This window comes from Eleutherodactylus coqui, chromosome 5 (assembly GCF_035609145.1).
Source record: "Eleutherodactylus coqui strain aEleCoq1 chromosome 5, aEleCoq1.hap1, whole genome shotgun sequence".
Lineage (NCBI taxonomy): Eukaryota > Metazoa > Chordata > Amphibia > Anura > Eleutherodactylidae > Eleutherodactylus > Eleutherodactylus coqui.
In genome coordinates, this window is record NC_089841.1 from 53440145 (window position 1) to 53465204 (window position 25060).

At 47.7% G+C, this 25060-nt stretch overlaps 1 protein-coding gene across 1 annotated transcript; it reads left to right on the top strand.

The window, feature by feature from the left end:
* Positions 1–1255: 1255 nt before the first annotated feature.
* FECH (ferrochelatase) lies at positions 1256–23472 on the top strand. The gene is made up of 11 exons (XM_066602520.1): positions 1256–1414; positions 3830–3944; positions 4222–4341; positions 7637–7785; positions 11127–11261; positions 11910–12016; positions 12261–12359; positions 15609–15716; positions 17472–17636; positions 21542–21601; positions 22037–23472. The coding sequence occupies exons 1-11, from the start codon at positions 1354–1356 to the stop codon at positions 22169–22171; spliced, it is 1254 nt and encodes a 417-aa protein (XP_066458617.1). The 5' UTR covers positions 1256–1353; the 3' UTR covers positions 22172–23472.
* The last annotated feature ends 1588 nt before the right edge of the window (positions 23473–25060 follow it).

Below are 25060 nucleotides of genomic sequence, written 5' to 3' on the forward strand. Positions count from 1 at the left end.
GTATATGGTCCAGCTCCTTTTTTGTACGTCCATCGTTGGATATCCAGGTAAACCTATGAATGCTACGTCTCTGGAACCAGGACCCCACCACTATGAGGCCCATTGAGGCACAGAATGACAGCATCCGGTGTGAATTGTCGTTGGTTGGGCCTTCGCCAAAGGGTCCAACGACGTCTTTGTAGCCAGGAGTCCGGGGACCTGGGTTTGCATTCAGGTCGCCGAGCACTATGAGTACATCATGCGGAGGGACGGACTACACGATGGCGACGAGCTGGTCATAAAAGGCATCTTTGTCTGCAGCTGTGTGTTCTTCAGTTGGTGCATATGCCACAATGATGGACATGTGACCATGACGATGAACAAACCTGGCATACAGCAGACGCGGAGAGATCGGATGCCACATTACCATGGACTGATTTATGGGAGGGCGAAGGATCACTGCCACACGCTGGGTGTGGTCAGTGCCACCGGAATGTAATATGGTGGCACCATTAACCTCGCACTGGTCATGAAGCAGTAGACAGGGTTCGGTGACACCGGCTACAGTGATGTTATATCTAGCCAGTTCGTTGATGAGTGCCACCTGGAAGCCAGTCCCTTCAGAGTAAGGACATTTCATCTGGCAAAGCGGGTGACTGAACGCAGGGACCCGGTGATCAACCTTCATCCAGAAAGAGCCGTCCCGAACTGGGCTTTTGGCTCTTTCCTTCATGCGTGCACTGTGAGGTAGCCCACCCTACATGGGGGTCTGGTGTGAGCTGGTCTCGGGTCTGCATGTCTTTTGTGGATTGTTTGGCGGTCTATATTTATGTCTGTGGTTGCATGGGGGTCTATATGTATTTTGGGGTCTGCTTGTCTCTATGTGCTTGGTGGGCGCTCTGTACTGGTCTGGTCCCTGGAGTGTAATGAAGGGGTCCTGAGTACTCTGTGTGATTGAGGATGTATAAGATAAGTCTGAGGTAAACTGGTTGAACAATCCTCACGTAGGAACCAATCAGGTTACAGTTTTCATTTTCCCACGACAGACTTTTAGATGCAAGCTGCGCTCTGATTGGCCAAGTTCCTGTCAGATAAACGATCCGAAAATGAAAGCTTTGATCTGATTGGTTACTATGCGCACCTGCTTCCATAGCAACCAATGACCTCTTCTGTCTGTTATGCACTAGAAGCCGCACTGTGATTGGTGGCTGTGGCTCCTGGGCAAGGAGATGATTGGACGGGACGCTCCGGGCTCCCCACTGGGAGGTCGGTGCTGTCAGAGGCTCCGCCCCGTGAGGACAGACATGTGAGCGGCGCGGCCCACAGGAGGCGCCTGTTGTATAACTGCGGCGGGCGGGGAGCCCCACTACCGGAATGTGGCTGCCGCTGACAGACATGGCCGCCCTGAGAGCCGCCCGCCGGCTGCTGACTCACAGTGAGTGCGGGGACTGCTTCCTGCTCACCCGGGAGAGATCACACCAGAGGCGGGAGCTGCGGAGCCCTGCTGTATACTGTGTGTGTGCAAGGGGGAAGGGGGGAGGGGATATAGCTCTGTGTGCAGGGAGGGGGGGATATATGGTACCTCTGTATACTGTGCATGCAGGGGGGGACGTAGCTCTGTATACTGTGCACGTGCAGGGGGGACATGGAGCTGTATACTGTGCGCGTGCAGGAGGGGGGGCATGGAGCTGTATACTGTGCAGGGGGGGGGGCATGGAGCTGTATACTGTGCAGGGGGGGGGGGCATGGAGCTGTATACTGTGCAGAGGGGGGGGGCATGGAGCTGTATACTGTGCAGGGGGGGGGGCATGGAGCTGTATACTGTGCAGGGGGGGGGGGCATGGAGCTGTATACTGTGCAGGGGGGGGGGGGCATGGAGCTGTATACTGTGCAGGGGGGGGGGGGCATGGAGCTGTATACTGTGCAGGGGGGGGGGCATGGAGCTGTATACTGTGCAGGGGGGGGGGCATGGAGCTGTATACTGTGCAGGGGGGGGGGCATGGAGCTGTATACTGTGCAGGGGGGGGGGGCATGGAGCTGTATACTGTGCAGGGGGGGGGGCATGGAGCTGTATACTGTGCAGGGGGGGGGGCATGGAGCTGTATACTGTGCAGGGGGGGGGGCATGGAGCTGTATACTGTGCAGGGGGGGGGGCATGGAGCTGTATACTGTGCAGGGGGGGGGGCATGGAGCTGTATACTGTGCAGGGGGGGGGGCATGGAGCTGTATACTGTGCGTGCAAGGGCTAGATGGCGGGGGACTCATGTACGGGTTCTGTACGCAGTGGAGCCCCCCACCATCTGTGTTGTACAGCTGATACTTGACTGCGGCGTCCACGATTAGAGAGAACTGATCCCGGGCCTTCACATGCTTAGATGCCGTGGGCAGCATTGACCATGGCATGTAAGTGGTTGGGCAGAGAGAGGGGCTCCTACCGCTCCTACTCACACAATGTGATCCCAGGGTACGGAGCGCTCTTCATGGCAGCCGGAGGCTCAGGGAGGGAGTCCATAGCTGCCATCCTAGGACTTCTTTGAGCGATGCCCTTGTAGTAACGAGGATCACATGCAGGGGCTGAAGAGCAGGAAAACCTAAAACGTTTGCTCTCCGAAGGGAGGATGAAACTGCAGAAAAGAACAGTTATCAAGGGGTTAAACAATGCAAGGACAATTCTGCACTTGGCTTTGTAAACAGAAGCAAGCGCAGGATATTTACATACACTAGGGGGCGCTGTGTATAACTTGTGTATGATCGTAGTCTGTTACCTTTAGTACTCTAGCTCTTGCAAAACTACAACTCCCAGCATGCATGTTGGTAGTTTTGCAATAGCTGGAGGGCCACATGTCGCGGACCACTGGCCTTGCGCCCCCTCAGCCCCCCTGCAGCTGGCACTAGGATGTAGTGATGGCAGCGGCTATTACACAATATTTGCATAACACTGATCTGTGCAGACAAAGTAAAGAGGAAGAGACAAGTGCTGCACGTTCCACAAGAAGGGACGGTCAGACCCTCTTAAAGGGGCATCACAAATGGGAGTCTGCTGAAGTGAAAGGGATCCCATCACTTCGGTGCCCCTTTATCGTGGCCGTACCCCTCTGTCAGCATATGCAATTTTCTGTTGCTGCAGGCTGAACAGGTGACGGATTACACCCTGCTCTCATTAGCCCGTTTTGTGTACACAGCTGCAGTTTACATTGTTTTCTGCTGCCCTTCTTTAACTCAGTGGGTTTACTGACACTTCAGTATTTGTAAAAGCAGGTACTCTTCCGTCCGTTGTAAAAGACTGGCAGAAGTAAAGAGGTGCCCGTCCCGCGTCTTGTTGGCTGCGGTGCCGTTCAGGTTCTCCTTGTGCATCTTTCTGCATGGAGAATGAAACCGGAGCTCGGTCGTAAGAAGTGTGCCTTTTTGTTTGTTTTTTTTTGTTTTGTTTTTTCCTTCACACTTCCTCCGGGACTTTTTTTCTCCTATTCCATCATAAGAACAGGAAAATGATGTTGCCCAGTCCTATGACGGGAAGGAATGGCGTTGGATTGACACGGTTGTCTATAATGCCAGTAAAGGCCAATATGGTGCCCGCAGCACAGTCCAGAACGTGTCGTTGCCCCTCCCTCAGACACACATTGTATCGGGGGACTGTTTGTCCAGCAGTGCCGGGTAGATGAGCCGTAACGTTCTTTTTGTTTTAGCATATTTACAGAAAATAAAAAAAAAACCTTTTGCGCTTGTACGACCGCTTAAACTCCACGTAAAACCAGAAACCCCTTTGTGTTTTAGATGTTACTTTTAATGGGTCATTGGCAAAAATTAAACTGCTTTCGCCCGTTGCTGACTAATGTTTTAATTTTTGCAGCTCTGAAGTTAGAGCCAACGATATCTACACTGAATCAGCGATGGAAATCTACAGCGGCAGCTGCGGCGGCGGCCCAGGGCGTGCAGGCGCAGGCTCGTGTCCACCCTGATAAGAGGTATATACATCTGTGGTGGGTGGGGAACAGCTGCTCAGCCAGATCCCAGCTGGTGGGGATAGAAGGATGTATCTTGTTGATTGCTGCAGCTTAACTTTAGAGGGCGCTATGGCATATCGGGATCGCTACGTTGGAATAGCCCCCTTTATTATGTACATGTGGGACATGGGGGGGGGGGGGGGGGTCACTGTATGCTGTACCCTAGACTGATGTCCTAACATAGTTTTTACTATAGCTTGCAGCATGTTTACTAACAGAGCCATTACTGTTTATCCAGGAAACCTAAGACGGGGATCCTGATGCTGAACATGGGCGGTCCGGAGACTCTCGATGACGTCCACGATTTCCTCCTTAGATTGTTTTTAGACAAAGACCTCATGACGCTGCCGGCCCAGAGGTAAATATGTTAGCGCCACGTGCGCCTCCAGCCCTGTAGTTACTGTGTAACCTCCTTGAGTATTTAGGATCTAGGATCCATAAAGGGGCTCTGTGGCTTCAAAACCCCATTTTCATAATCCTATTGGGGAATTCTGAGTTGATTTCAATGAAAGCTGTGACTGCAGTTATGATCATCCACCACTACACAGGGCCCGGAGCAGCGGCGGCTTCCTCTGCAAGACTGGTGTGACCCAGCACTGACTGCTGGCGCTGCCTAGAAAACTTCTTTTAAAGGGGTTTCACCACAATTTATATATGATGTAAAGTGTTTCCCCAAAATAGGTCCTACCCTGATAGTAAGACCTATTGGGTTTTCAGGCGAGGCTTGAAATATAAGACCTCCCCTGAAAATAGGACCTAGCTGAGCTGCCCCAAAAAAGAAAAATCAATAATCACCTGGTCCGTGCCGGCAAACGGCTGAGTCCTCCCCGTCTGCCTGCTCAGCTTCTGCTGGTGATGGAGCTTTGAATACCCCGCCTCCAGCAGAGTGAGCCCTGCGATTGGCTAATCTCATCGCCATCTGCCAATCACAGCCGGCGCTTGATGAGCCAATCACAGCCATTCAGTGGATGACATCACTGAATGGCTGTGATTGGCCAATCACAGTGCTTGCTTTGCTGGAGGTGGGGTATTCAAAGCTCCGTCGCCAGAAAGAAATTGAGCAGACAGACGGGGAGGACACGTGACGCAGCGCCGTTGGGAGACCATCAGGACGCCGTGGACCAGGTAATAAACAGTCCTTACATCTTACAAGTAAGCAAGCGGAGAGGCCCTTTAAAATGACATCACATATACTAGAGACCAAGGGTAGAGCTAGTCATTCATAATTAAATCATTAGTTTTGGGGTCCCAGTATGTGAGCGCCCCTAATGCTTGTGTAATGGCACCCCTCGGCCATTTAATAAATAATTGTAAAGATTCTTATATACAGAGGCACAACATAAAATCCTCTGGACAAGATTGTGTTCATTTCTCAACTACTTGAATGACATCAAGGCTGTTTCTAGAGAATTTGGCTGACTGATGACATCCAGGAAGCTGCATCCTGCACTGTTACTTGCTTTACAAATACTGATAGGTGTGGGTCTAATGCCTGCCTCCTGGCGGTCTAGGCTGGTGGCGGTGGGGTTAACGCCTGCCTCCTGGCGGTCTAGGCTGGTGGCGGTGGGGATAACGCCTGCCTCCTGGCGGTCTAGGCTGGTGGCGGTGGGGTTAACGCCTGCCTCCTGGCGGTCTAGGCTGGTGGCGGTGGGGATAACGCCTGCCTCCTGGCGGTCTAGGCTGGTGGCGGTGGGGTTAACGCCTGCCTCCTGGCGGTCTAGGCTGGTGGCGGTGGGGATAACGCCTGCCTCCTGGCGGTCTAGGCTGGTGGCGGTGGGGATAACGCCTGCCTCCTGGCGGTCTAGGCTGGTGGCGGTGGGGATAACGCCTGCCTCCTGGCGGTCTAGGCTGGTGGCGGTGGGGATAACGCCTGCCTCCTGGCGGTCTAGGCTGGTGGCGGTGGGGATAACGCCTGCCTCCTGGCGGTCTAGGCTGGTGGCGGTGGGGATAACGCCTGCCTCCTGGCGGTCTAGGCTGGTGGCGGTGGGGATAACGCCTGCCTCCTGGCGGTCTAGGCTGGTGGCGGTGGGGATAACGCCTGCCTCCTGGCGGTCTAGGCTGGTGGCGGTGGGGATAACGCCTGCCTCCTGGCGGTCTAGGCTGGTGGCGGTGGGGTTAATGCCTGCTCTCTTAGTGGTTTGCACACATTTAGGCTCCAGTGATGTCTGCGGAGTCCTGCCCTCCTAAAGATGCTGCTACATGACGACACTAGAATGACATTTCACCCGCGTCAGATTCCACCTGTGAAATATCACAGCAGAATCAGACCCGCTGCCCCCCAGAGACCCTATACTCTCTTCTCCGGATCCGCTGCGAGTGTCTCGCCTGGTGAGCCGGCGCCCATGACACACCAGCACTTGGCTGTAATGTGGATTCCTGTGATACTTCCGCTTTGCTTACAGCGGAAGTATCGTGGGACAGACTGCTTCCATTAACTGCAATGGAAGCCGGCCGTGCGTTTTCCCACACAGAATAGAACATGCTGCTATTCTCCTCCACTTGTGGGCTTCCACTTGTGGGCAGGGGAGAATCATTTAACCTAGCAGGTCTATGGATGGTTATTGCTGCGAAATTTGCAGCGGGTGTCTGGCTGCGATTTCCGCAGCAATAATCCGTCCATGGGCATTAGCCCCTAGGCTAAGCTTTATACAGACATCTGGGAGAAAAACAAACCTACTACTATACAAATGTATTTATTTAACTCCGAAGCATTTCCACCTTGAGGTGATGGGCACGTGGGCCTTATTCACTGTCAGGGGGTCTTAACAGCTGAAAGTGGTTTTCCACGCAAAATACTATTGAAGACCTATCCTCAGGATGTCACATAAGTAGTGGATTGGCCAGGGTCCACCGATCGAGATCCTTTCAGATCAGCTTATGGGGCACACGCTGTAGGCACCAGTAAACACAGGTCAGAGCGGAAACTCTTGTGACTGCAGGCATGGCTCCCATTGATTTCAGTGAGACCCCCAGCCTGCAATTACAAGCTCCGGCCACTACACAGGTTGGAGCAGCAGCTTCCGCTCTCACCACTGTGTGTAGCAGTACTGACAGCTGCTGCCAATCCCCTCCAATCAGCTGTGCGGGCCCCAGCCGATCAACTATTGATGATTTATCCTGGGGGTCATCAATAGTATTTTGTGTGGAAATCCCTCTTAAAAATCTACAGTTGCCCCGCAACAGCAAAACCCACAACTAAGGGTGCAGATTTTACTGAAAATTCCTCCATTTGCATTTCAAAGGGCGAAATTCACACCCAAATCCGCACCGCGGGTCTGTTCCAATGCAGATGTCTTGCAGAATGTTTCCACCCCATGTGTTTGACACTTGTTACATCTCATCCCCACGGCTTGTCTTGTAAATGCTGTGGAATTTTTGCACAGAAAACTAGCATTATTTGCACCTTTGTGAGCAAACCCTACAATGAAAAAATACCCTTCTGAGGAGTCCAGTTTCTGTCAAGTTATTAAAATTTTTCTTCTTTTTATATTCGGCTTTTAAAACCTTATTTGTGGGATAGATTGAAGGTCCATCTGGCCTCAGTGCTGCTCTCAGGGGCCGGTGTACTAGAAGGTGCCTGTATTGTGATCTGTAGGTGAAAACCTACTTTATTTCTTTTCTCTCAAATTATTTTATTTTTTATTTTTTTTTAGTAAACTTGGACCTTTTATTGCCAAACGCCGAACACCAAAAATTCAGGAACAATACCGAAAAATTGGTGGTGGATCTCCCATTAAGAAATGGACGGCGCATCAAGGAGAGGGCATGGTGAAGCTGCTGGATGAGCTGTCCCCGGCCACAGGTAATATACACTTGGCACTGTGGGGTTATACATCTGGATTACTTTAGAAGAAGAGAAAACAGCACTTCTTAGAGGAAAAAAACTATCTGATGGCGCATTCTGTTTCCTTTAAAACCTCTATATACACATGTGAGCTAATATACAGCGTGACCTCAGCAAGACTGATCAGCACTACATCTCAATACTGATGCCCTATATTGAAATAACCTACATCCTGTGGGACCTCTGCAATGGCGTTGCCTTCAACGTGTGGCCCTCCGGGACCTGGTCACTTCAATGCTTGCAGCCTGCAGTATGGTGGTGTGGTGGTGCTGGCAGGGATTCCAGAAAGTGTTGTCAAAACCTGCATAACCCAATCAGAAGACAATGCAAACTTTCTTGGCTCCATGAATGTATCATAGCAGGAGACCACTTGGAAGTATGCTTTCATATAGACCATACTAGCAGTACTTTGCATACTTCAGTCATAGCAGCGGTACCACAGCACTTGGAGAGAAGCAGAAAGTGGACTTCTTGTTTCTCACATGCTGCTCTTTAACCTTGTAATTGGGTTTTACTCTCTTAGTCGCCACAACACAAAATTGAAATCTATGTTCCAGAGGCCCGAACTCCATACAATCATGGAGCACAACCATATCTTCCTTATTCTGTATGCCATTGTTATTTCAATCTAGGACCCTGTTATTGAGGTGTGGTGCTGGATCCAGCTTTCTGACCCCACCCTATATTCAGGATCCCAAATACATTAATATGTATGAGCTCTAAGGCCTCCTGCACGCTATCATATTTGGGCCCATGTGCTGTCCTTGTAAGTTCACACTGCTCCATTATAGCCTATGATGGTGCATGTGATGAATGTTGTTTTTTACGTGTCCTTGTCCTTTTCCTATCGGTAACACATCGTCACAATCGTACCACAAGACTTCATCATGTGGCTGAAAAAACCTTGCTGTTCCCCCATTGAAGCCCCTCCGCATGCCACCGATGGGAGCGAAGGGCTTGAACATTGATTGTTTGCATATCTTAGACACCTTCTGCTGCTTTCATTTGCATAACCTTAAGATGTCTCCTTCTCCAATGTTGTCTTAGTGTAATCTAGGACAAGGGAGGGTCCCACGCGATGCCGCCTGTGGGGATTAGATTTTAGGGTTTTGCTGATGACCGTCCCCCCCCCCCCCCCCCCTTCCCTCCTCTCATTTATCCTTTTTGAGCTCTTCATAAATGTAACCCTTTCCAATCCATTGTGTGACATCTGAAGACATTCTGATTTGAAGGCTGTACAGCTCTGATCCCGGAAGACGTCGGTCAGGGTATTCTTACTGTATATTACTGGCTGCTCTGTTTTCGGGGGCCTCTGCAGCATGCTCCATACCGCAGTACTGGCTCTAGCCAGCAGACGGCACTATTGTATAATGGCAGAAAGAGAGAGCCCCCTAGGAAACCCTGGATCCAAAAATTGGATTGCAAAGGATTAATGGTTCCAATGTGGAAATTCATATTCGGCACTATTTAGAATAGTTTCCTTTTTAAACATAGTGTAATAACATGGATATGAACTCTTATTATATATGTAATATACACTAGTGTTCAAAAGAATAGCCCAACTTCATTAACCTGATAAATGACTGTTTTTGGTAGAAGTTCTATATCTACATGGCAAGTAATTTACTTGTAAGGGCTCATGTCCACGACCGTGTTTTCACCACGTATAACGTTGCACGGATGCGTGATATGTGTTGAAGTCAATGGACTTTCATTTAGCCACACCGGTGTGTGGACGCTGCATCCATGTGCAAGAGAAATAAATTGCAGCATGCTCTATTTCTCTACGTACATACGCAGTGTCAGCCCTAGACATTGTATACGCTGTTCGTACACAATATATTGCGGATGGGCAACGTTTTCGTACATAGCCCCCTCTGAAACAAAGCGGTGAAGTTATTAAAGAAAAAAAAGTCCATGTGCAGTTCTCTGCTGGCAGAGCGTATGTCTGCGACATGGGTAAAACCCAGTGGAGAGACCAACAGTGTGTTAAGCATGAGCCCTAATAGAAAAGAAGGGCCAACAATTAGGGCGTCTGCCGCTCGTTCTGAGTAATTGAAAAGGGAGTTATTCAAATAGCAGTGAGGAGATAATTGGTGAAGTCATTCTGTAGAGTAACAAGTATTAATTTTAAGGTCTGAGGGCAGCCAGTATTGCACGTGTTCGTTGGGCGTCTTTCACACGGCCTTTTTTATCGCAGCTAATTTACCCGCAATAAAAAAACCGCGACCATCGGAAGCATTGGATTCCAACGCATTCAGATGATCACTGTTTAGCCTTGTCAAAACATCACCACTGAATATGCTGGCTGACGTTTTAACACTGCCGGAAAAGATAGGTCTTTCCCTAGTTTTCAGCTGGCAATTCCCATAGGCTTCAATTGGAGCTGCCGGAAAAGGGAGGTGCAGAGTTTAGCAGTTGATAGCGCTGCTAAACCATTTCAGCCTCTCTGTTGACCCATGCTGAAGATTTATGCCGGCCGAAGGAATTCTGTGCTGCGGTGTATATACGTCACACCCGGCCCATATGAATGGGTGAGAACGCGAGGTTTAGCCACAATGCGGCCAGCCAAAAAACGCATCGCCCGTGTGAAAGGGGCCTTATAGTGCATTTCCTTCTGAAATACCGGTGAAAATGGGTCATTGCAGACATCATTCTGATGAAGGATGTACTTTGATTAAAAAGTTGGTTGGAGAAGGGAAAAAAAAACATTAGATGCAGCAAATTATAGGCTGCTCTACTAAAATGATTGGAAAGGCGCAGAAGGAAGCGAAGAACTAATGTTCAAATGGATAGAATAGCCAAAATGGCAAAGGCTCAGCCACTCATCGCCTCCAGAAATATCAAAGATCTGAACTCGCCAGCGAGGCGCTACAATCGGAGAATGAAGTCGGGTTACCAGCAAGAGCAACATTTTGTTTTGGGTCTACTGACTGCAGACAATATATCAGATGCGCCCCCCCCCCCCCCTCCCCACCCTCTAGTAATTGAATGGGAAATCTTAATCTTTTTTTTTTTTTTTTTTTAACCAGTTAATACATTTACATTTTTGAGCTTTTATGTAAAAACGCTGCTCTGCTGTGTTTGAATTGTAAAAGGCCTTTTTTCTCTTTCCTTTCTGTAAAGATTACCAGATTGGATCCACTTCTGATATTATTTTGGATTTGGAGCTGAATGTGTAGCATTCGCGTTTATGGAAATAAGTTTGATTTTGTGCTTTTCCGAACTCTCTGCTATTTTCTTAACACTACTGTGTATTTTCTACTTTCCTGATTTGATGTTCCTTCCTTCTCTGACAGCACCTCATAAATATTACATTGGTTTTCGTTATGTACATCCACTTACTGAAGCCGCCATTGAAGAGATGGAGCGCGACGGTGTAGAGAGAGCCATTGCCTTCACACAGTACCCCCAGTATAGCTGCTCTACCACAGGTGAGAGGGAGGCTTGCATTTTCTTTCGACCTTTTTCAGGCTTCTTTCACATGAGCGCATATCGTTGTTTTGGTTTTGTTTTTCACTGGGCAACCACTTTAAAGGTCCTTTCTTACACCGTACGATTATCGTTAGACCGAGTGCACTCTAATAGTCGGGTGTAGAAGCGCAGCGGATGACTGATCAGAGTTAAATCAGGTCTTGCAGGCGGACCTGATATTCGTCATTCGTCTGCCGTTGAGTCATTTTGGTATAAACGGGTGTCGTATGATTTGCCGATTAGACAGCCGTGGAAGAAGGGGCGACTAGGGGTGCACTTATGTTCGTGTCAGTGGGCAAAATTCACATACACAATTCCAACTCTGAAGCAAGTGTTTCCATGTAAATTATATATATAATTTTTTTATTTCCCCCCCCCCCCCCCCCCCCCTCCCATTTGGATTTCACGCTTTTCAATAGCAGGTGAAATTGCTGCGGATACACACCAAAATCAGTTGACTTTAGATGAATGGATGCTACAGATTTGATGTGGATTTTCCTCAAAGTCTAATCCCACCCTAATGGTGGAAGGTCTGAGCCCTTGTGGGGGTGTAGAGCAGATCGTCTGTGCGGGTTTCTTTTCTAACTATTTGTTTTCTCAACTCTCAGGAAGCAGCTTGAATGCAATCTATCGGTACTATAAGTCTAAAGGTGCGAATCCCACAATGAAGTGGAGCCTTATCGACAGGTGGCCGACGCATCCTCTTCTAGTCCAGGTAAAACACAGGGGGAACGTTGTATTGTTCATTTGATAACTGCAGAGAAGCAGAGGCGGCGTTCACGGCATTCCATGATTGAAGGAACTTCATTCCATTCAGGTCCCAGGTACAGCAATAGACGCAGTAGTACAAGCGACGTTTCGGACCCAATGGATCTTTGATGACTGCAGAATTTGTTTTTGGTTTTGATGCTGACTTTTTCTTTTCTCTCCCCCCCCCCCCCCCACCCCCTACCCCTCAGTGTGTTGCTGATCACATCCAAAAAGAACTGAACATGTTTCCAGAACAGAAGCGAGAGGAAGTGGTCATACTCTTCTCTGCACACTCTTTGCCAATGTCGGTATGTAAACTGATATGTTTTTTTTTTTTTAATGGATTGTGAGCTTGAAAAAAGAGCCGGAAACAGGCTGTCCACGCAGTGAAATTTGCTGCAAACGTGATGCGAATCTGTGTGGCTTCTATCCCAATGAGTCCCATTAATCTGAATGGGGATCTGTGCCGTAGTCTGCATGGCACCCAGTGCTTTCTTTCCTGTCCGTGTCATTGGAGGACACGGCTTGGATCGCGGGCATAGCTACTGCCACTAGATGTTGGACACGAAGCAGAAAGTGTTAGCTCCTTGTACCAGCTGTGGCCCTCCTGCAGGCGCCAAGCATATCCGTTTTTATACATTCTTTATTTATGAATGTTTTCTCTTTTTCTCAAACCTCATGGCTGACATTGTTGGGTCATATGAAGAAAATTACAATCAAAACCAAATTGGTAATAAACATTTTGAATTACTCAAGTGCAACATAAACCCCCTGGCCAAACAGACCAGATTCAGTCCTGTCCAATGAACTAATCAAGTGGAGTAGTCATATATGGGGAATGTAAGCCCCCTAACAGGTCCTGCAGCTTCATCTCTTTAAGTATTGGAAGGTGGGCCCTCGTGAGATAGAATTCACTTTCTGAGAAAAAAAAGGGTATAGTTTAACACTAGCCTGATCGTGACCCACCAGCCATAGCATGCATCCTTCAACTAGAGCAATCCCTCCATATAGGGTAGGTGAGCACTGGGGCGCGTGCTGCTGCAGTACTGGAGTCACTCTGCAGGTGGATGAGTATACTTCACCATGAGGTAAGTAGCTGCCTTACTCCTCTCGCCTCTCCTGCTAAGACCTCCACTACAACCCCACCATACCTGCTCAAGGCTCTTAACCTCAGTTTAGCCCCTCTTCAGTGCTCCAGTGCTTATTGTCCTTTTTCTTTTACATCGGTGAGATGGTTACCGCTCTTCCCCAGCAAGACTTTCTTTACTGGATGCAGTGCAGGAACTCCTGCTTGCCGCCAATCCACATTTCCCAGGTGAGGGAGGGTTGTCGGCGGTTGTCTTTGGGGGTAGGCTACACGTATAGGGGTGGGCTCACAAGCTCTCTTCAGTGTATCCTCCAATCACTGCTCTGGGTGCAGTTTTCCTGCACTTCTATTGGCTCCTGCCCCCCACTTCTTCTTCTTCACTTCCACCTGATCTGGGCATCCTCTCCTCAGCTGGTACCTGTGATGATACCTCTCATGGCTCTTCTCACAGCTGCAAGGCCTGGGACTACCAGCACAGGATGGGGTAGGAGCTGTCTGGTGGCTAGCTCCTTTTTACTTGTGCCCCTTCCGCAGCACTCGTAGTAGCAAATGAATTAGACCCGGGCACCATGTCTAACTCCAGGGCAGTCTACAGCTGCCAATCACGCATTTTGCATGCTCTCACTGTTGTACCAAATTCTGATGCAGGCAGTCTGAACAGCTCTGCGCTGATTGACTGGGCTCTCACTGGGAGACAGTCGCTGAACCAGATGGGTGCGCTGTGTCTCGTGCGGTCCTGGTTCCCACTTAAGTGCCCAAGACTATCGTTGACCCGCTGGATAGGTCTCCCTGTCCCCCTTCCCAACCGTGTCTGTCAGCAGAGACTCCTTCCCCCGTGGAAGAGTCCATTAAGAAACCGTCACTATCTCCGTCTGTAAACCCTCCAGTGTCACGCTCGGCAAAACGCACCACTCTGCCTATGGCGGACGCCTCTTCCTTTGTGGACGGCCGTGATAAAAAAAAAAAAAAATCCCTTGCAAAAACAATATTTTGAGGCGATTTGGGTTTGGCCCTAAAACCTCTGGGCTTCTACCTGAGGCAACAGGGCTGCTCCTGAGTGGGCCAAGCAATTGTGCCACAGCATTCCCTCCGGGTCTTCCCCAAAAGAACTCGCATATGTTGCACAGCAAATCGACCATGCAGGTAAATGCCATGTGGCCAGACTAGTGCCTCAGGCTTCAGCAGTCTCCATAGCCACACAAAGGACCTTGTGACTTAAATCCTGTGATAACGATGTGGTGTCTAAAAGGTCATTAACTGGGCTTCCCTTCTGTAGGTTTCCACTTTTTCGGCGCTCGGCTACATTACCTTATCTCAAAAGCTATTGGTGGTCAAAACTCCCACCTATCTCAGAAGAGGTGTCTTTCTTTTTGGGTCTCCAGTCTGTGTACTGTGGATACCCAGAAAACTACACAGGATCACAAGAAAAAAACCTTAATTCAGACCCCGACCCTCCTGGAATCCTCTGTCTCTCTCGTCCGCCTCCAAATGGACAACGTGACCACTCATCGACTCTCCATGGCGCCTTCCACTTAGAGACCTTCTTCTCTTGCAGGGACCCCTCTTCCACCCAAGTTTAGCCTGGCTTTGTTTAACGGCATGGTGGTTGAAGCCACGATCCTTAGCAATTGGGGTTTTGCTGAAACTGTAATCCAAGCTACGTAGAAAGCTGGGAAATGCGCCTCTCCAGTTTCTCATTGGGTATGGCAGGCTTTCTTCCTCAGGTGCTAACAGTGTGGTTTTCACCCCATGCGGTTTTCTCTTTCCTGACTACTTTTTATACAGGCAGGTTGTACATGAAAAAACTTACTTTATTAAGTCTGATTAACCCCCTTCCCAACATCCACCATACATGTAAGGGCTCACCCCTCCATACTTGTTGGATGCCTACAGCAGCCAAGACCTGAGAGAACCCAGATCTTGGCTGTTTAACTGCTTAAGGGCATGCCCATTTTTGTTTTCTCCCCTTCCCCCCCAACTTTCAAAAAATCATAACTTTTATTTATCCATTGACATAACTGTCTGAGGAGGGCTTGTTTTTTGTGGAGAGACTTGTATTTTTCAATATACTGTACATTTCTATACTATATTGTACAATTGCTCAGTTGATCACAAGTTGAGGTCCCCCTAGTGGGACCGAAAACTCAATGTTCTTAATTTTTATTTATTTATTTATTTTTTTATTTTTTATTTTTTCTTTAATCATGCTTTCATTTTACAAGAACTGTATAAAAAATGAAAGCTGCGCTGTGATTGGTTGTTATTGGCAACTTGCAGATTTCATAAGCGTGTGTCACCGGCCCACTTTTTCATGGCCGCCTTGTATAATCGGGTGAAATGTGTCCTGGTCATGTAGTAATTTGTCCATCACAAGACACAGCTCTGATAACTGTAATGAGCCGTCCCCTGTGCATCTATCTGGTTTGGGGCTGTCACTCTTCTCAGTTTCTTCATTTTTCTTACTTTTCAGGTGGTAAATCGGGGAGATCCGTACCCACAGGAGGTTGGTGGCACGGTGCAAAAAGTAATGGAAAAACTTAATTTCTCCAACCCTTATAGGCTTGTATGGCAATCTAAGGTACGTTACTTGCTGCAGAGCTGTAATGAGACACACACACACACACACACACACACTTCTATACAGCGTATGGGCCCTAGTTTGCACTTGTTATGAAGTTACATGTGATACAGCTGAACTGCTTTAAAAGTCAAATCCTACGGCATGGAACATTATTCCTGTAGGGTACACTTGTTCCTTTTGCGTCTTAGTTAAGATCTTTGAGTCTAAGAAGTAAGGAATGTATTAAACCACTGCCTAATTAGTTTTGGGACAGTGCACTGAATAAGAAGAGAGGATGTGAATGTATAGACGTGTGCCTCATTCTAGTAGAGCTCCGGTCTGTAACTACACAACAATCATGTTTGCTTACATGACTTTTATGGCATTGGTGGGAAGGTTAGTCACATTTGACATCTACAGCCATGAAGCCCATATCCTGTTAGTATGCTAGTTCCATTATGATCTAGTAACACTAGATGGCGCTGTGTGTCCATAGAAATGGATTGTGTATACAGCAGACCTCACATTAAACCACTGAGGGGTGAAGTGAAAACCAGTCACACCTGAGTAGGGGCGGAGGATATTCGGTGTGATCAGTCAGGTCTTGAAGTTGATGTTTGGAAGCAAGAAAAATGAAGTGGAAGGTTTTGAGCGACTGTTACAGGGTCATAATTGTGATAAGTAAATGGCTGGGTCAGAGCCTGTCCAGAATAACAGGTCTTGTGGGGCGTTCCCAGTGTGTAGAGGTTAGTACCAACCAAAAGTGGTCCAAAGGACAACTGGTGGACTGTGACTAGGTCCTGTGCACCCAGGGCTCATTGACTTGTGTGGGGATTGCAGGCTATCCCATCTGGTCCAATCCCCCAGAAGAGTGACCGTACCATAAACTACTGATAAAGTTCCTGCCGACGATGATGGGCGTTGGATCACACAGGACATGGCAGTGAAGCTACAGATCAGTCAGGGTGCCCATCTAACTCCTGTCCATTATTGAAAATGCCTCCAGTGGGCATGTGAGCCTCAGAACTTGACCATGGAGCTGTTTGGATGGCATGTTAGGCAGGTGGTTCCAGTCTTATGGCTGATCGATGTGTGTATTTTAAAACCTGATGGGCTTTCTGGCACAAAAGGCAAACTAAACTTTCAAGTTGCTGCTCTTACATCATCTGCTGTAAGTCGTCCCTAAAAGCATCTCTCTAATGAGGCAGAGACATTAGTGGGTTCCCACAGAGTTAAAGGGTTCTAAGAGCATCTGACATATGCAACACCCTAAACCTGAGCTGGAAGGGTTGAATATGGTGCTTGGCTTCCAGCTGGAAAGGACATTTTGGATTTTCCATTGTGAGGAAAACCCTGTTCACCTTTGATCCACCAGTCAGCATTGTTGAGAACATGGCAATTCTGACTGGTTCCGACCCGCTGCCTCCAGTGCTCCTCTCCGATGTCCTTTCCAGCTGGATGCCAGGCCCAGTTTGCAGACTCTTGGTTTTGACCCTACTTGGAACATTAAGAAGCGCCCTTGTTATGTGCTTCTGTTCATGATGGGTGCATGCAAGGGAAAGGCAGGAGTTGGGGTAAATTTATAGCATGCAGTATGCCAATAATGTGGCTAAAGGGTGATGTAAGGGCAGCCATAAGCCGTCTTATTTTAGCCTGGATTGAAATAAGTGCACCTTGTTTTCTGACCACTTCCCTTTTTAGGAGTGCCAAGATGTCCTTTTTGTAATGTGTTTAACATCCCTCTCTTAATTTGCCCTCGTATTGTCTCCGCAGGTTGGGCCCATGCCTTGGTTAGGTCCTTCTACAGATGAAACCATTAAGGGTCTCTGCCAGAAAGGGAAGAAAAATATTCTACTAGTCCCCATAGCCTTCACCAGCGATCACATAGAGACTCTGTATGAGCTGGATATAGAATATGCCGAGCACCTGGGTAAAGAGGTAACGTCTGCGCTGAAATTAAAAGTGGTCATTAAGTCCATCTGATTCCCGCTTATTGAATGGCCCTGAAATGTATTTACCCTCTCTGATATCTACTGGTGTGTATGAGGAGAACAGGCTCTACAAAGGTATGTTCACGTGTAGTAAGTGGGCTGCAGGAATTTTTCTCGTATCTTTCACAAACCTAATTCTTTTGACTGGGGTCATATACATTGTGTTTGTTTGCAGCATATCCCAACTTTGAGCGCTCATTAGAATGCATCACGCATTGTCTTCAATGGGGCCAGAAAACACATCGCACGGTGTGCCATGTGCATACTAGTGCGATATGAAGTTTCCCATTGAACCAATGGAAAACGCTTGCTGTTGATCTCTAACACAGCTAAAGGCACCGCCAAAGGATCGCTACTTTACCTGAAGTGATAGGAGGCGGTTTTAAAGGAAAAACTCCCAGCATCCATAGATGCATCATACATTGACAAACGCGATATCTGGCCCAGTTTCACGTCCCGATATCGCGCTCGCCCTTGTGTAGGTAGTCTAAATGTTTGCCGCTGCGCAGCCCAGTTTTCTTTTTCATCTAGCAGTTTTGAAGTAAGACCAATACCGTGTACATATCTGCACAAGTGATATTCATTAGGAGCTAAAGGAGTTTGGGAGTGAAGTCTTGAAGCCCAACTCCATTGCTGATCCTGAAAATTCAGACTGGGTTGCAGTAATTAAAGGGGTTCTGACACAAATAATGTTTTTATGCTTTAGCAGCCATTGTTCCCTGGTCTGCCTAATGGACCCAGGGAACCCACGGTTTAATGGCTGCTAAAGCATAAAAAGATAATACTTACCTTGTCTTCTGTTGTTGTTGACATCAGGAGGGTCATCTCCCAGCAGGCGCTGTTCCTCCTCTTCTGTCTGCACGAGCCGCGCCGCTCCGGGATCGCGCGCATGCGCAGTGGAGAGGTGCCCTCTGACAGGAGTCAGGACGGGCTGCGTCTCCACTGCACATGCGCAGCACTCCGGAGTTCAGCAGGACGGACGGGCCGCCCACAGCAAGCACTGCTTGTGACGTGCTTTCTGTGAGTGGTCCGTCCGTTCACCTTGGAAGTGCCTGACGGACGGACCAGAGCAGGAAGCGGTCTTTTTGACCGCTCCTGCTCTGCTTTAAAGGCACAGAAGAAGATGCCAGCTGGAGGGGACATGCCTGGCGATCGGGCCAGGCAAGGTGAGTACAATTTTTTTTTTTTTTTTTTTTTGTCAGAACCCCTTTAAAGCTGCTTATGGTATACCTGCCTCTCACATGGAAGGTGCATGAGTAGTTGTAGAATGTGCGGACCTCTCCATACCCGTATCTTCCTGAGAGCGGGGTATTGGCATGCAGTCGTCGCACCTTTTCAGATCTACAGTTGAGTTTTCAATGGATTGGGCAGGAGCGTATGCCCACACAATCTGGTATGGAGGGACACAACTGCAGGCTGGTTGATGATTGCTTTGGCAACTGTCCAATGCCCAGCAAGTATAGCGTATGGATCCAGTTGTAATGAATGAGACCTGTGACACTGGGCATCGGCTTGTCACCACATTCCCCCAACCTGACAGTAGGTGAGATTACTAATGGGTATGCTCAGCAGGGTGAGCGCACTTGGCACTGTAAAGATATGCCCACCAGAGATGTATTATTTGCAGCAAGGTTGCAGATTTCGCCCTCTTCTGAAGCAGTGAAAAATCAACATACAAACTTAAAATGCTGTAGAACTAAACTCTGCAGAGAAGGCCAACTCTTGATGCAGATTGATTTTTTTTTTTTTTTTTTGCAGTGTGGATAAGATTTCTTAATCTTTCTGCTTTTTATTGTTTAATGTAAAACGCTATAAATATTATGCAGGCAAATGAACTGAAGAGCTTCTCTGTGTGGATGTACTCTTAGGCCCACCCTCCACTTGCACACACGGATTCTACTGCTGAATCCTGCAGCGGAATTCAGCTGTGGACATGGGGAGAAAAAAACATTGTTACCTCTCCGGGTCCAGCGCAGGTCTCCTCCGTGCCGGCTGGATCTTCTTTCTTCAGCACGGCGAATATGTCCCAGACGTGCCAGACGCATGCACAGTGCAATTTTTTTATTTATTTACTTTTTTAAATCTCCTGCTTTCCCATGGATCCGCGGCATGTCCACAGCGATGGCAGTAGCTATGCCGCGGATCAGACAGCTTCATGTGACCTCCTGGGATTCCCTGCTACTGCAGAGCTGGAGGGTCAGACTAGACCCTGGCAGCTCTGCAGGTGACTAATGTCACCACAGGGGTTGCTTTTTACCCTGTAACTAGGGCTCCTATGGACTCCCTAGCTACAGTGGGAAAGTGTCAAAGGAAAAAAAAAATATGTGAATGTCCCCCATAGGTCTTGTATGACGTCATGGGGGACATAGATAGTAAAAAACACAATTACATAAATAAGTAAGATAAAACAACAATACATACATAAGAAAGAGAATAACACAAAGCAGACGCCAACAAAAACCGTCGCCGTATGCGCCCTGTAAACCCAAACCATACATACTATATATCAAAACGTCTGAAACAAATAGAGGAACCCATTCCCATACTTTATTTTAGTGTAAATATAAAAATAATTTTAAAAAAATTATAAGTGTTAAAAAAAAATGTTTTTTCTTAGTTTCTTACTAGAGATGAGCGAACGTACTTTTTGGCTGTTTTTGCACTCGAGCACCGCTTTTTCCGAGTAACTGACTACTCGGATGAAAAGATTCAGGGGGCGCCGGAGGGGAGCAGGGGGGAGGGGAGAGCTCCCCCCTGTTCCCCACTGCTACCCCCCTCTCCACCACGCCGCCGAGTAGTCAGTTACTCGGAAAAAGCGGTGCTCGTGTGCAAAAACACCCGAACCGAGTACGTTCGTTCATCTCTACTTGCCAACAATAAAACTAAAAAAAGGGGGAAAAAGTCAGTGAAAGATATAAAAAAAATAGTCCCATATGTCACAGAAAAAAAACCCCAGAAAAAATAATTTTGGTAGCTAAAGGAAAAAAATAGAGCAGTAAAACCGCCACATGGGTAAAATCCCTAAAGTGTCTGGTCCTTAAGGTACAAAACAGCTTGGTCCTTAAGGGGTTAAAATCCGCTTGTGGACATTGGGCCTAAGGCTGCTTCCACACATTGTAATAGATTGTGGTGGGTTTTTGTTTCTTGCAGAACCTCCACAGTGTTTACAACTTAAGCCACTTCAAGTGGAAAGTTTGTGTAAGATTGTGCATCCTGAATCCGCCGCCTGGCTATTACTGCTGCGTGTCTTCGCTGCGGCTTTCAGTCCTTGAAATACAAAGCTTTAAAATCTGCAGCCAAATCCACGCCATTTGAGTGTGAATTGGGCCTCTGCAGATTGGCTGTGGGCTTCCTGCTGCAGAGACCTTGCAGGATGTAGACTTATGCAGCCTTAATGTGTGCAGTCAGGACCATGATGTCTAATGCAGACGCAGCTCTTCTCTAACGGAGATCAGAAGAGCTTTGAATAAATGCCGCAGTTCAAGCGGGTTGTGGCGTCCAAAGAGAGACCACAAACTGCTTGTACAGACGTAGCAGCCGTTAACATGACCATTGCATCATGACTTGTTTTATAGCATTTTTCAGAATAGTTCAAGATCAAGTTAACGTTTGCTACATCTGCACATGCATAAAACTTATGGCAATTTTTTTTTTTTTTATTGGCATCCACAGCAAACTTGTTAAAGTGTTCAGATCAGAGTCCCTTTGAAACTTTCCGTGGAGTTTTGTATACCCCACTGTTCAGTTTCTTTAATTTTAGCCATATCTTTCATTGTATCATAAGCGTCGTATTTAGCAGTGTAACAAACGCCGGCTGCAGGACTCATTCTTCTTTCTCTTCGACTCTTTCAGTGCGGAGTTGAGAACATCAGACGGTCCGAATCTCTTAATGGAAATCCATTGTTCTCCAAGGTATCAGTATTGTTAAACTAGGTTTAATGCTATTGACTGCAGGACGGTGATTATTGGTTCTTACTTCTCACCGCTGGTACAATGCACAAAAATCCATTCTCGTTTTAAGTGGGAAGAAGCCAAGTTAGCATAAACACTCCCAGACTTGCATGGAGGCTATATACACCATACACAATTGGAAGAGACAGCCTGTGCTTAAAAGTCACAAGGTTTCCTTTGTACAATGCCTTCCCAGGGGTGCTTGGGATTGAGAATGGGGAAAGCAGCAAGGAGTAATCGATGAGGGAAAAGTTGGAGATTTGCCTTAGTTTTGCTTTATTTGATTGCACCCAACGCGTTTTACGTGTGCTGCGATGTTTACATTTTATCGGTTTTCTTTTGTCTAATTTAGTCTTTCCTCTTAACTTTTTTTTTTTTTTTTCTCTTCTTTACCAGGCTCTTGCCGACTTGGTTCTTTCCCATATCAAGTCCAATGAGATCTACTCAAAACAGTTAACGCTACGGTGCCCGATGTGTGTTAACCCTGTCTGCGGAGAGACAAAGGAATTCTTCAGGAAGCAGAAGCTGTGAGGCTGATTGACAGAGGAGCGCAAACTTCCATGATTTATTTTCCTGCCTAAAGTTATATTGTGTATATTATTTTTTGTTTAAGATTGATGCATTGCGTATCTTTTACACCCCGAGGAAGCCTTATTGGCTAAAGAAAGCTTTACATCCAAGCTATGGGCTCTGGTAGTTCTTCTGTTTTCCTGCTTCACGAGGGGAGAATCCCTGCACAAACTGATCCATTCGGCAACAAAACATCGGTTCACTATGATGGGCTCCACTTGGCCGGGTGGAACCCCCCCCCCCCCCCAAAAAAAAACGCAGCCCGCTGTGCACTTTCATCAGCAAATTTATGCTGATCTGTGCCAGTGGATCCAAATGGAGCCGCCATTACAGATGTGAATGTGGCCTAAGATGCTGAGTTCCTTTTACTAGTAATGTTTTTTACTACATGTTTCTCATTAGCTGAAGTGAAAAGTCTCACTATGGCCGCTGTCTAAAGGCTGTGTGATATTAAAGGGGTATTCTGGATTAAAGATGTCTTCAAGTTTTCCCCTATGCACTGGCCACCCTAACCCCCGCCCCCATCTGGAGATTGAATGGAGCTCAGGTTGCATTGGCACAGTGCCACTTCATTCATTTTCAACTGAACTGCCGGCGAGGGCAAGTCAGCCTTGTGGAAATGAATGGAGCGGCGGCCACACAAGCCTGACCTGCACTCCATTCAATGGCATCACTATAGGTGCAAAAAGCCACTTGAAAGGGAGGCGGATGGGGGAAATAAGACCCTCATTCTTGGGATTGGGGAAGGTTCCTGCAGTTGGAACCCCACTGATTTATTAGTCTATAACCTGTGTGTGTTAACTGGAATACTTCTTGTAAAGAAGACCTGACATCCTATCAACCCCATAAAGTACATTTATGGGCTCATAGGATCGGGGCTGGTATCCTAGCCTGCATCCCCATTCCAGCATGGTCCACCTACAAACGTGCTAATCATTGTACAGAACAGACTCCTTCAGTGCACACACTGCTCTTGCTATATCATGACAAGACCGTATTCACATACAGCAAAAAAAATAAATTCCTTTTGTGAGAGTTGTGGTTTGACAGCAATGCAACAGGATCCAGTTTGGTATAACAATACCGGCCTTGTCCTAAGATCATAACCTTAGATGATGGAAATTGTAGGACCTGACAGGTTACCTGTTAAAGTAGTCTATGCATCCTGTAAAGTAATGGCATGTTTGTAACATATGTCATCACTTTGGGATCCGTTGGGTTCGGACGACTAGGTCCCAAGAATAAAGGGATTGCAGAGCTGACTTACTGCTGCCTACTGGTTTTCATAGTTTTTTCTTGGTACCTCGACAACCTGGTGGGGAGGAAACTGCAACCCAGCTCCATTCAAGTGAACAAGACCAGCTGTTGTTCCTTCTGCAGTTGGCTACTGTCCGTGGAAAGGGATCCAAAACTAAGGCTGCCTGCAGACGGGCGGAAATCCCGCAGCGGGATTCCCTGCAGAATTTCCACCCGTACACGCCTGCATAGGATTGCATTACAATACGCAATCCTATGCAGACGGCTGCAGTTGGTCTGCGCGAAATCACGCGCAGAAAACAAACCGCGGCATGCTCCCCGGCTGCCGGCTCCGCTCTGTGCATGTGCCGGCAGCTGTCACATAAAAGAGCCGGAGCTGCGGAAGCGGGTGAGTTCCGCGCTGCTCTCTGTAGGCGCTCGGGTCCCGCTGTGAGAATTCTCGCAGCCGGATCCGACCCAGCCATCTGCAGGCGGCCTAAATCGGCTCTGTGCCTGCCTTCATTTTCAGGGTCAGTGTGCATCTTGGTCAGACCCCGCCATAGATAAAGTGATTGCATATCCTAGTCATAATATTGCTTTATAAGATGGGAATAACCCTTTTTCTTCTGACAGACGAGGAAGAGTATGAATGCTGAATTTTACATCTGCAGTCAGCTTTTAATTGGATGCCTATGCTATAAAAGCCTTATACGTAGCTAAAAGAGCTCATTTATGAAAGTGCGCATACACGACCAATCTTACAGAAAGTATTTGGACACACATATTGGTAGAATGGATTGTGTCTTATTAGCATGTTGTGCCCTAAACCATGCTAAATAAGATGTAGACCCCTGGAGGTGGCAGCCATAGTTTGTGACAGGCACTACACACTAGTGGATATAAGGGTTAAGTATTTCATTGGCTAGTCCAGCAACGGAAGAATGGGCTATGGCGGTGTTTCCCAACTCCAGTCCTCAAGGCACCCCAACAGGTCATGGTTTCAGGATTTCCTCAGTGTTGCACAGGTGATGTAATTATTGCCAGTGCCTCAGACATTGCCACAGGTGTTCTTACTATAGGATATCCTGAAAACAGGACCTAGTTGGTTGCCTTGAGGACTGGAGTTGGGAAACACTGGTCTATGGAGTGACGAATCGCACTACATCATCTTCAGCTCAGATGGCTGAACCTGAAGAACACCTTCTACCAGAGTGTGTTGTTCCAGCGAGTAAGTACAGGAGAGGTCCCATTATGGGCTGGGGATGTTTTATATGGCATGGTCTTGTTGTAGTGGTAAGACCCATGAACACGGTGGTGACCCTGACATTCTAGACAATAATGTGCTGCCCACAATGTGGTAATACTCTGGGAATGGTCGGCCATACTTCCAACAAGACAACGTGCCTTGTCACAGATCCAGCGCTGCTTTACGTTGGTTTGAGGATGTGAATGGTCTATGATTGGACTGGCGGCGCAGAGTCCTGGTCTGAACCTACTGAACATCTTTGGGACAAACTAGAACATTGGGTCAAGACATATGAACAAAAGTCTGGGGAGTTCTCTCAGAGAAGATGGATGTATGAAGGGGAAATACCAGTTCAGGTGTATCAGATG

Bases quoted from the DNA above. Each gene is read 5' to 3' on its own strand.
- FECH (XM_066602520.1), top strand. From the start codon at position 1,354: ATGTGGCTGCCGCTGACAGACATGGCCGCCCTGAGAGCCGCCCGCCGG. The intron at 3,945-4,221 runs GTATATACATCT...CTGTTTATCCAG, and splicing joins CGTGTCCACCCTGATAAGAG to GAAACCTAAGACGGGGATCC. The intron at 11,262-11,909 runs GTGAGAGGGAGG...CTCAACTCTCAG, and splicing joins GTATAGCTGCTCTACCACAG to GAAGCAGCTTGAATGCAATC.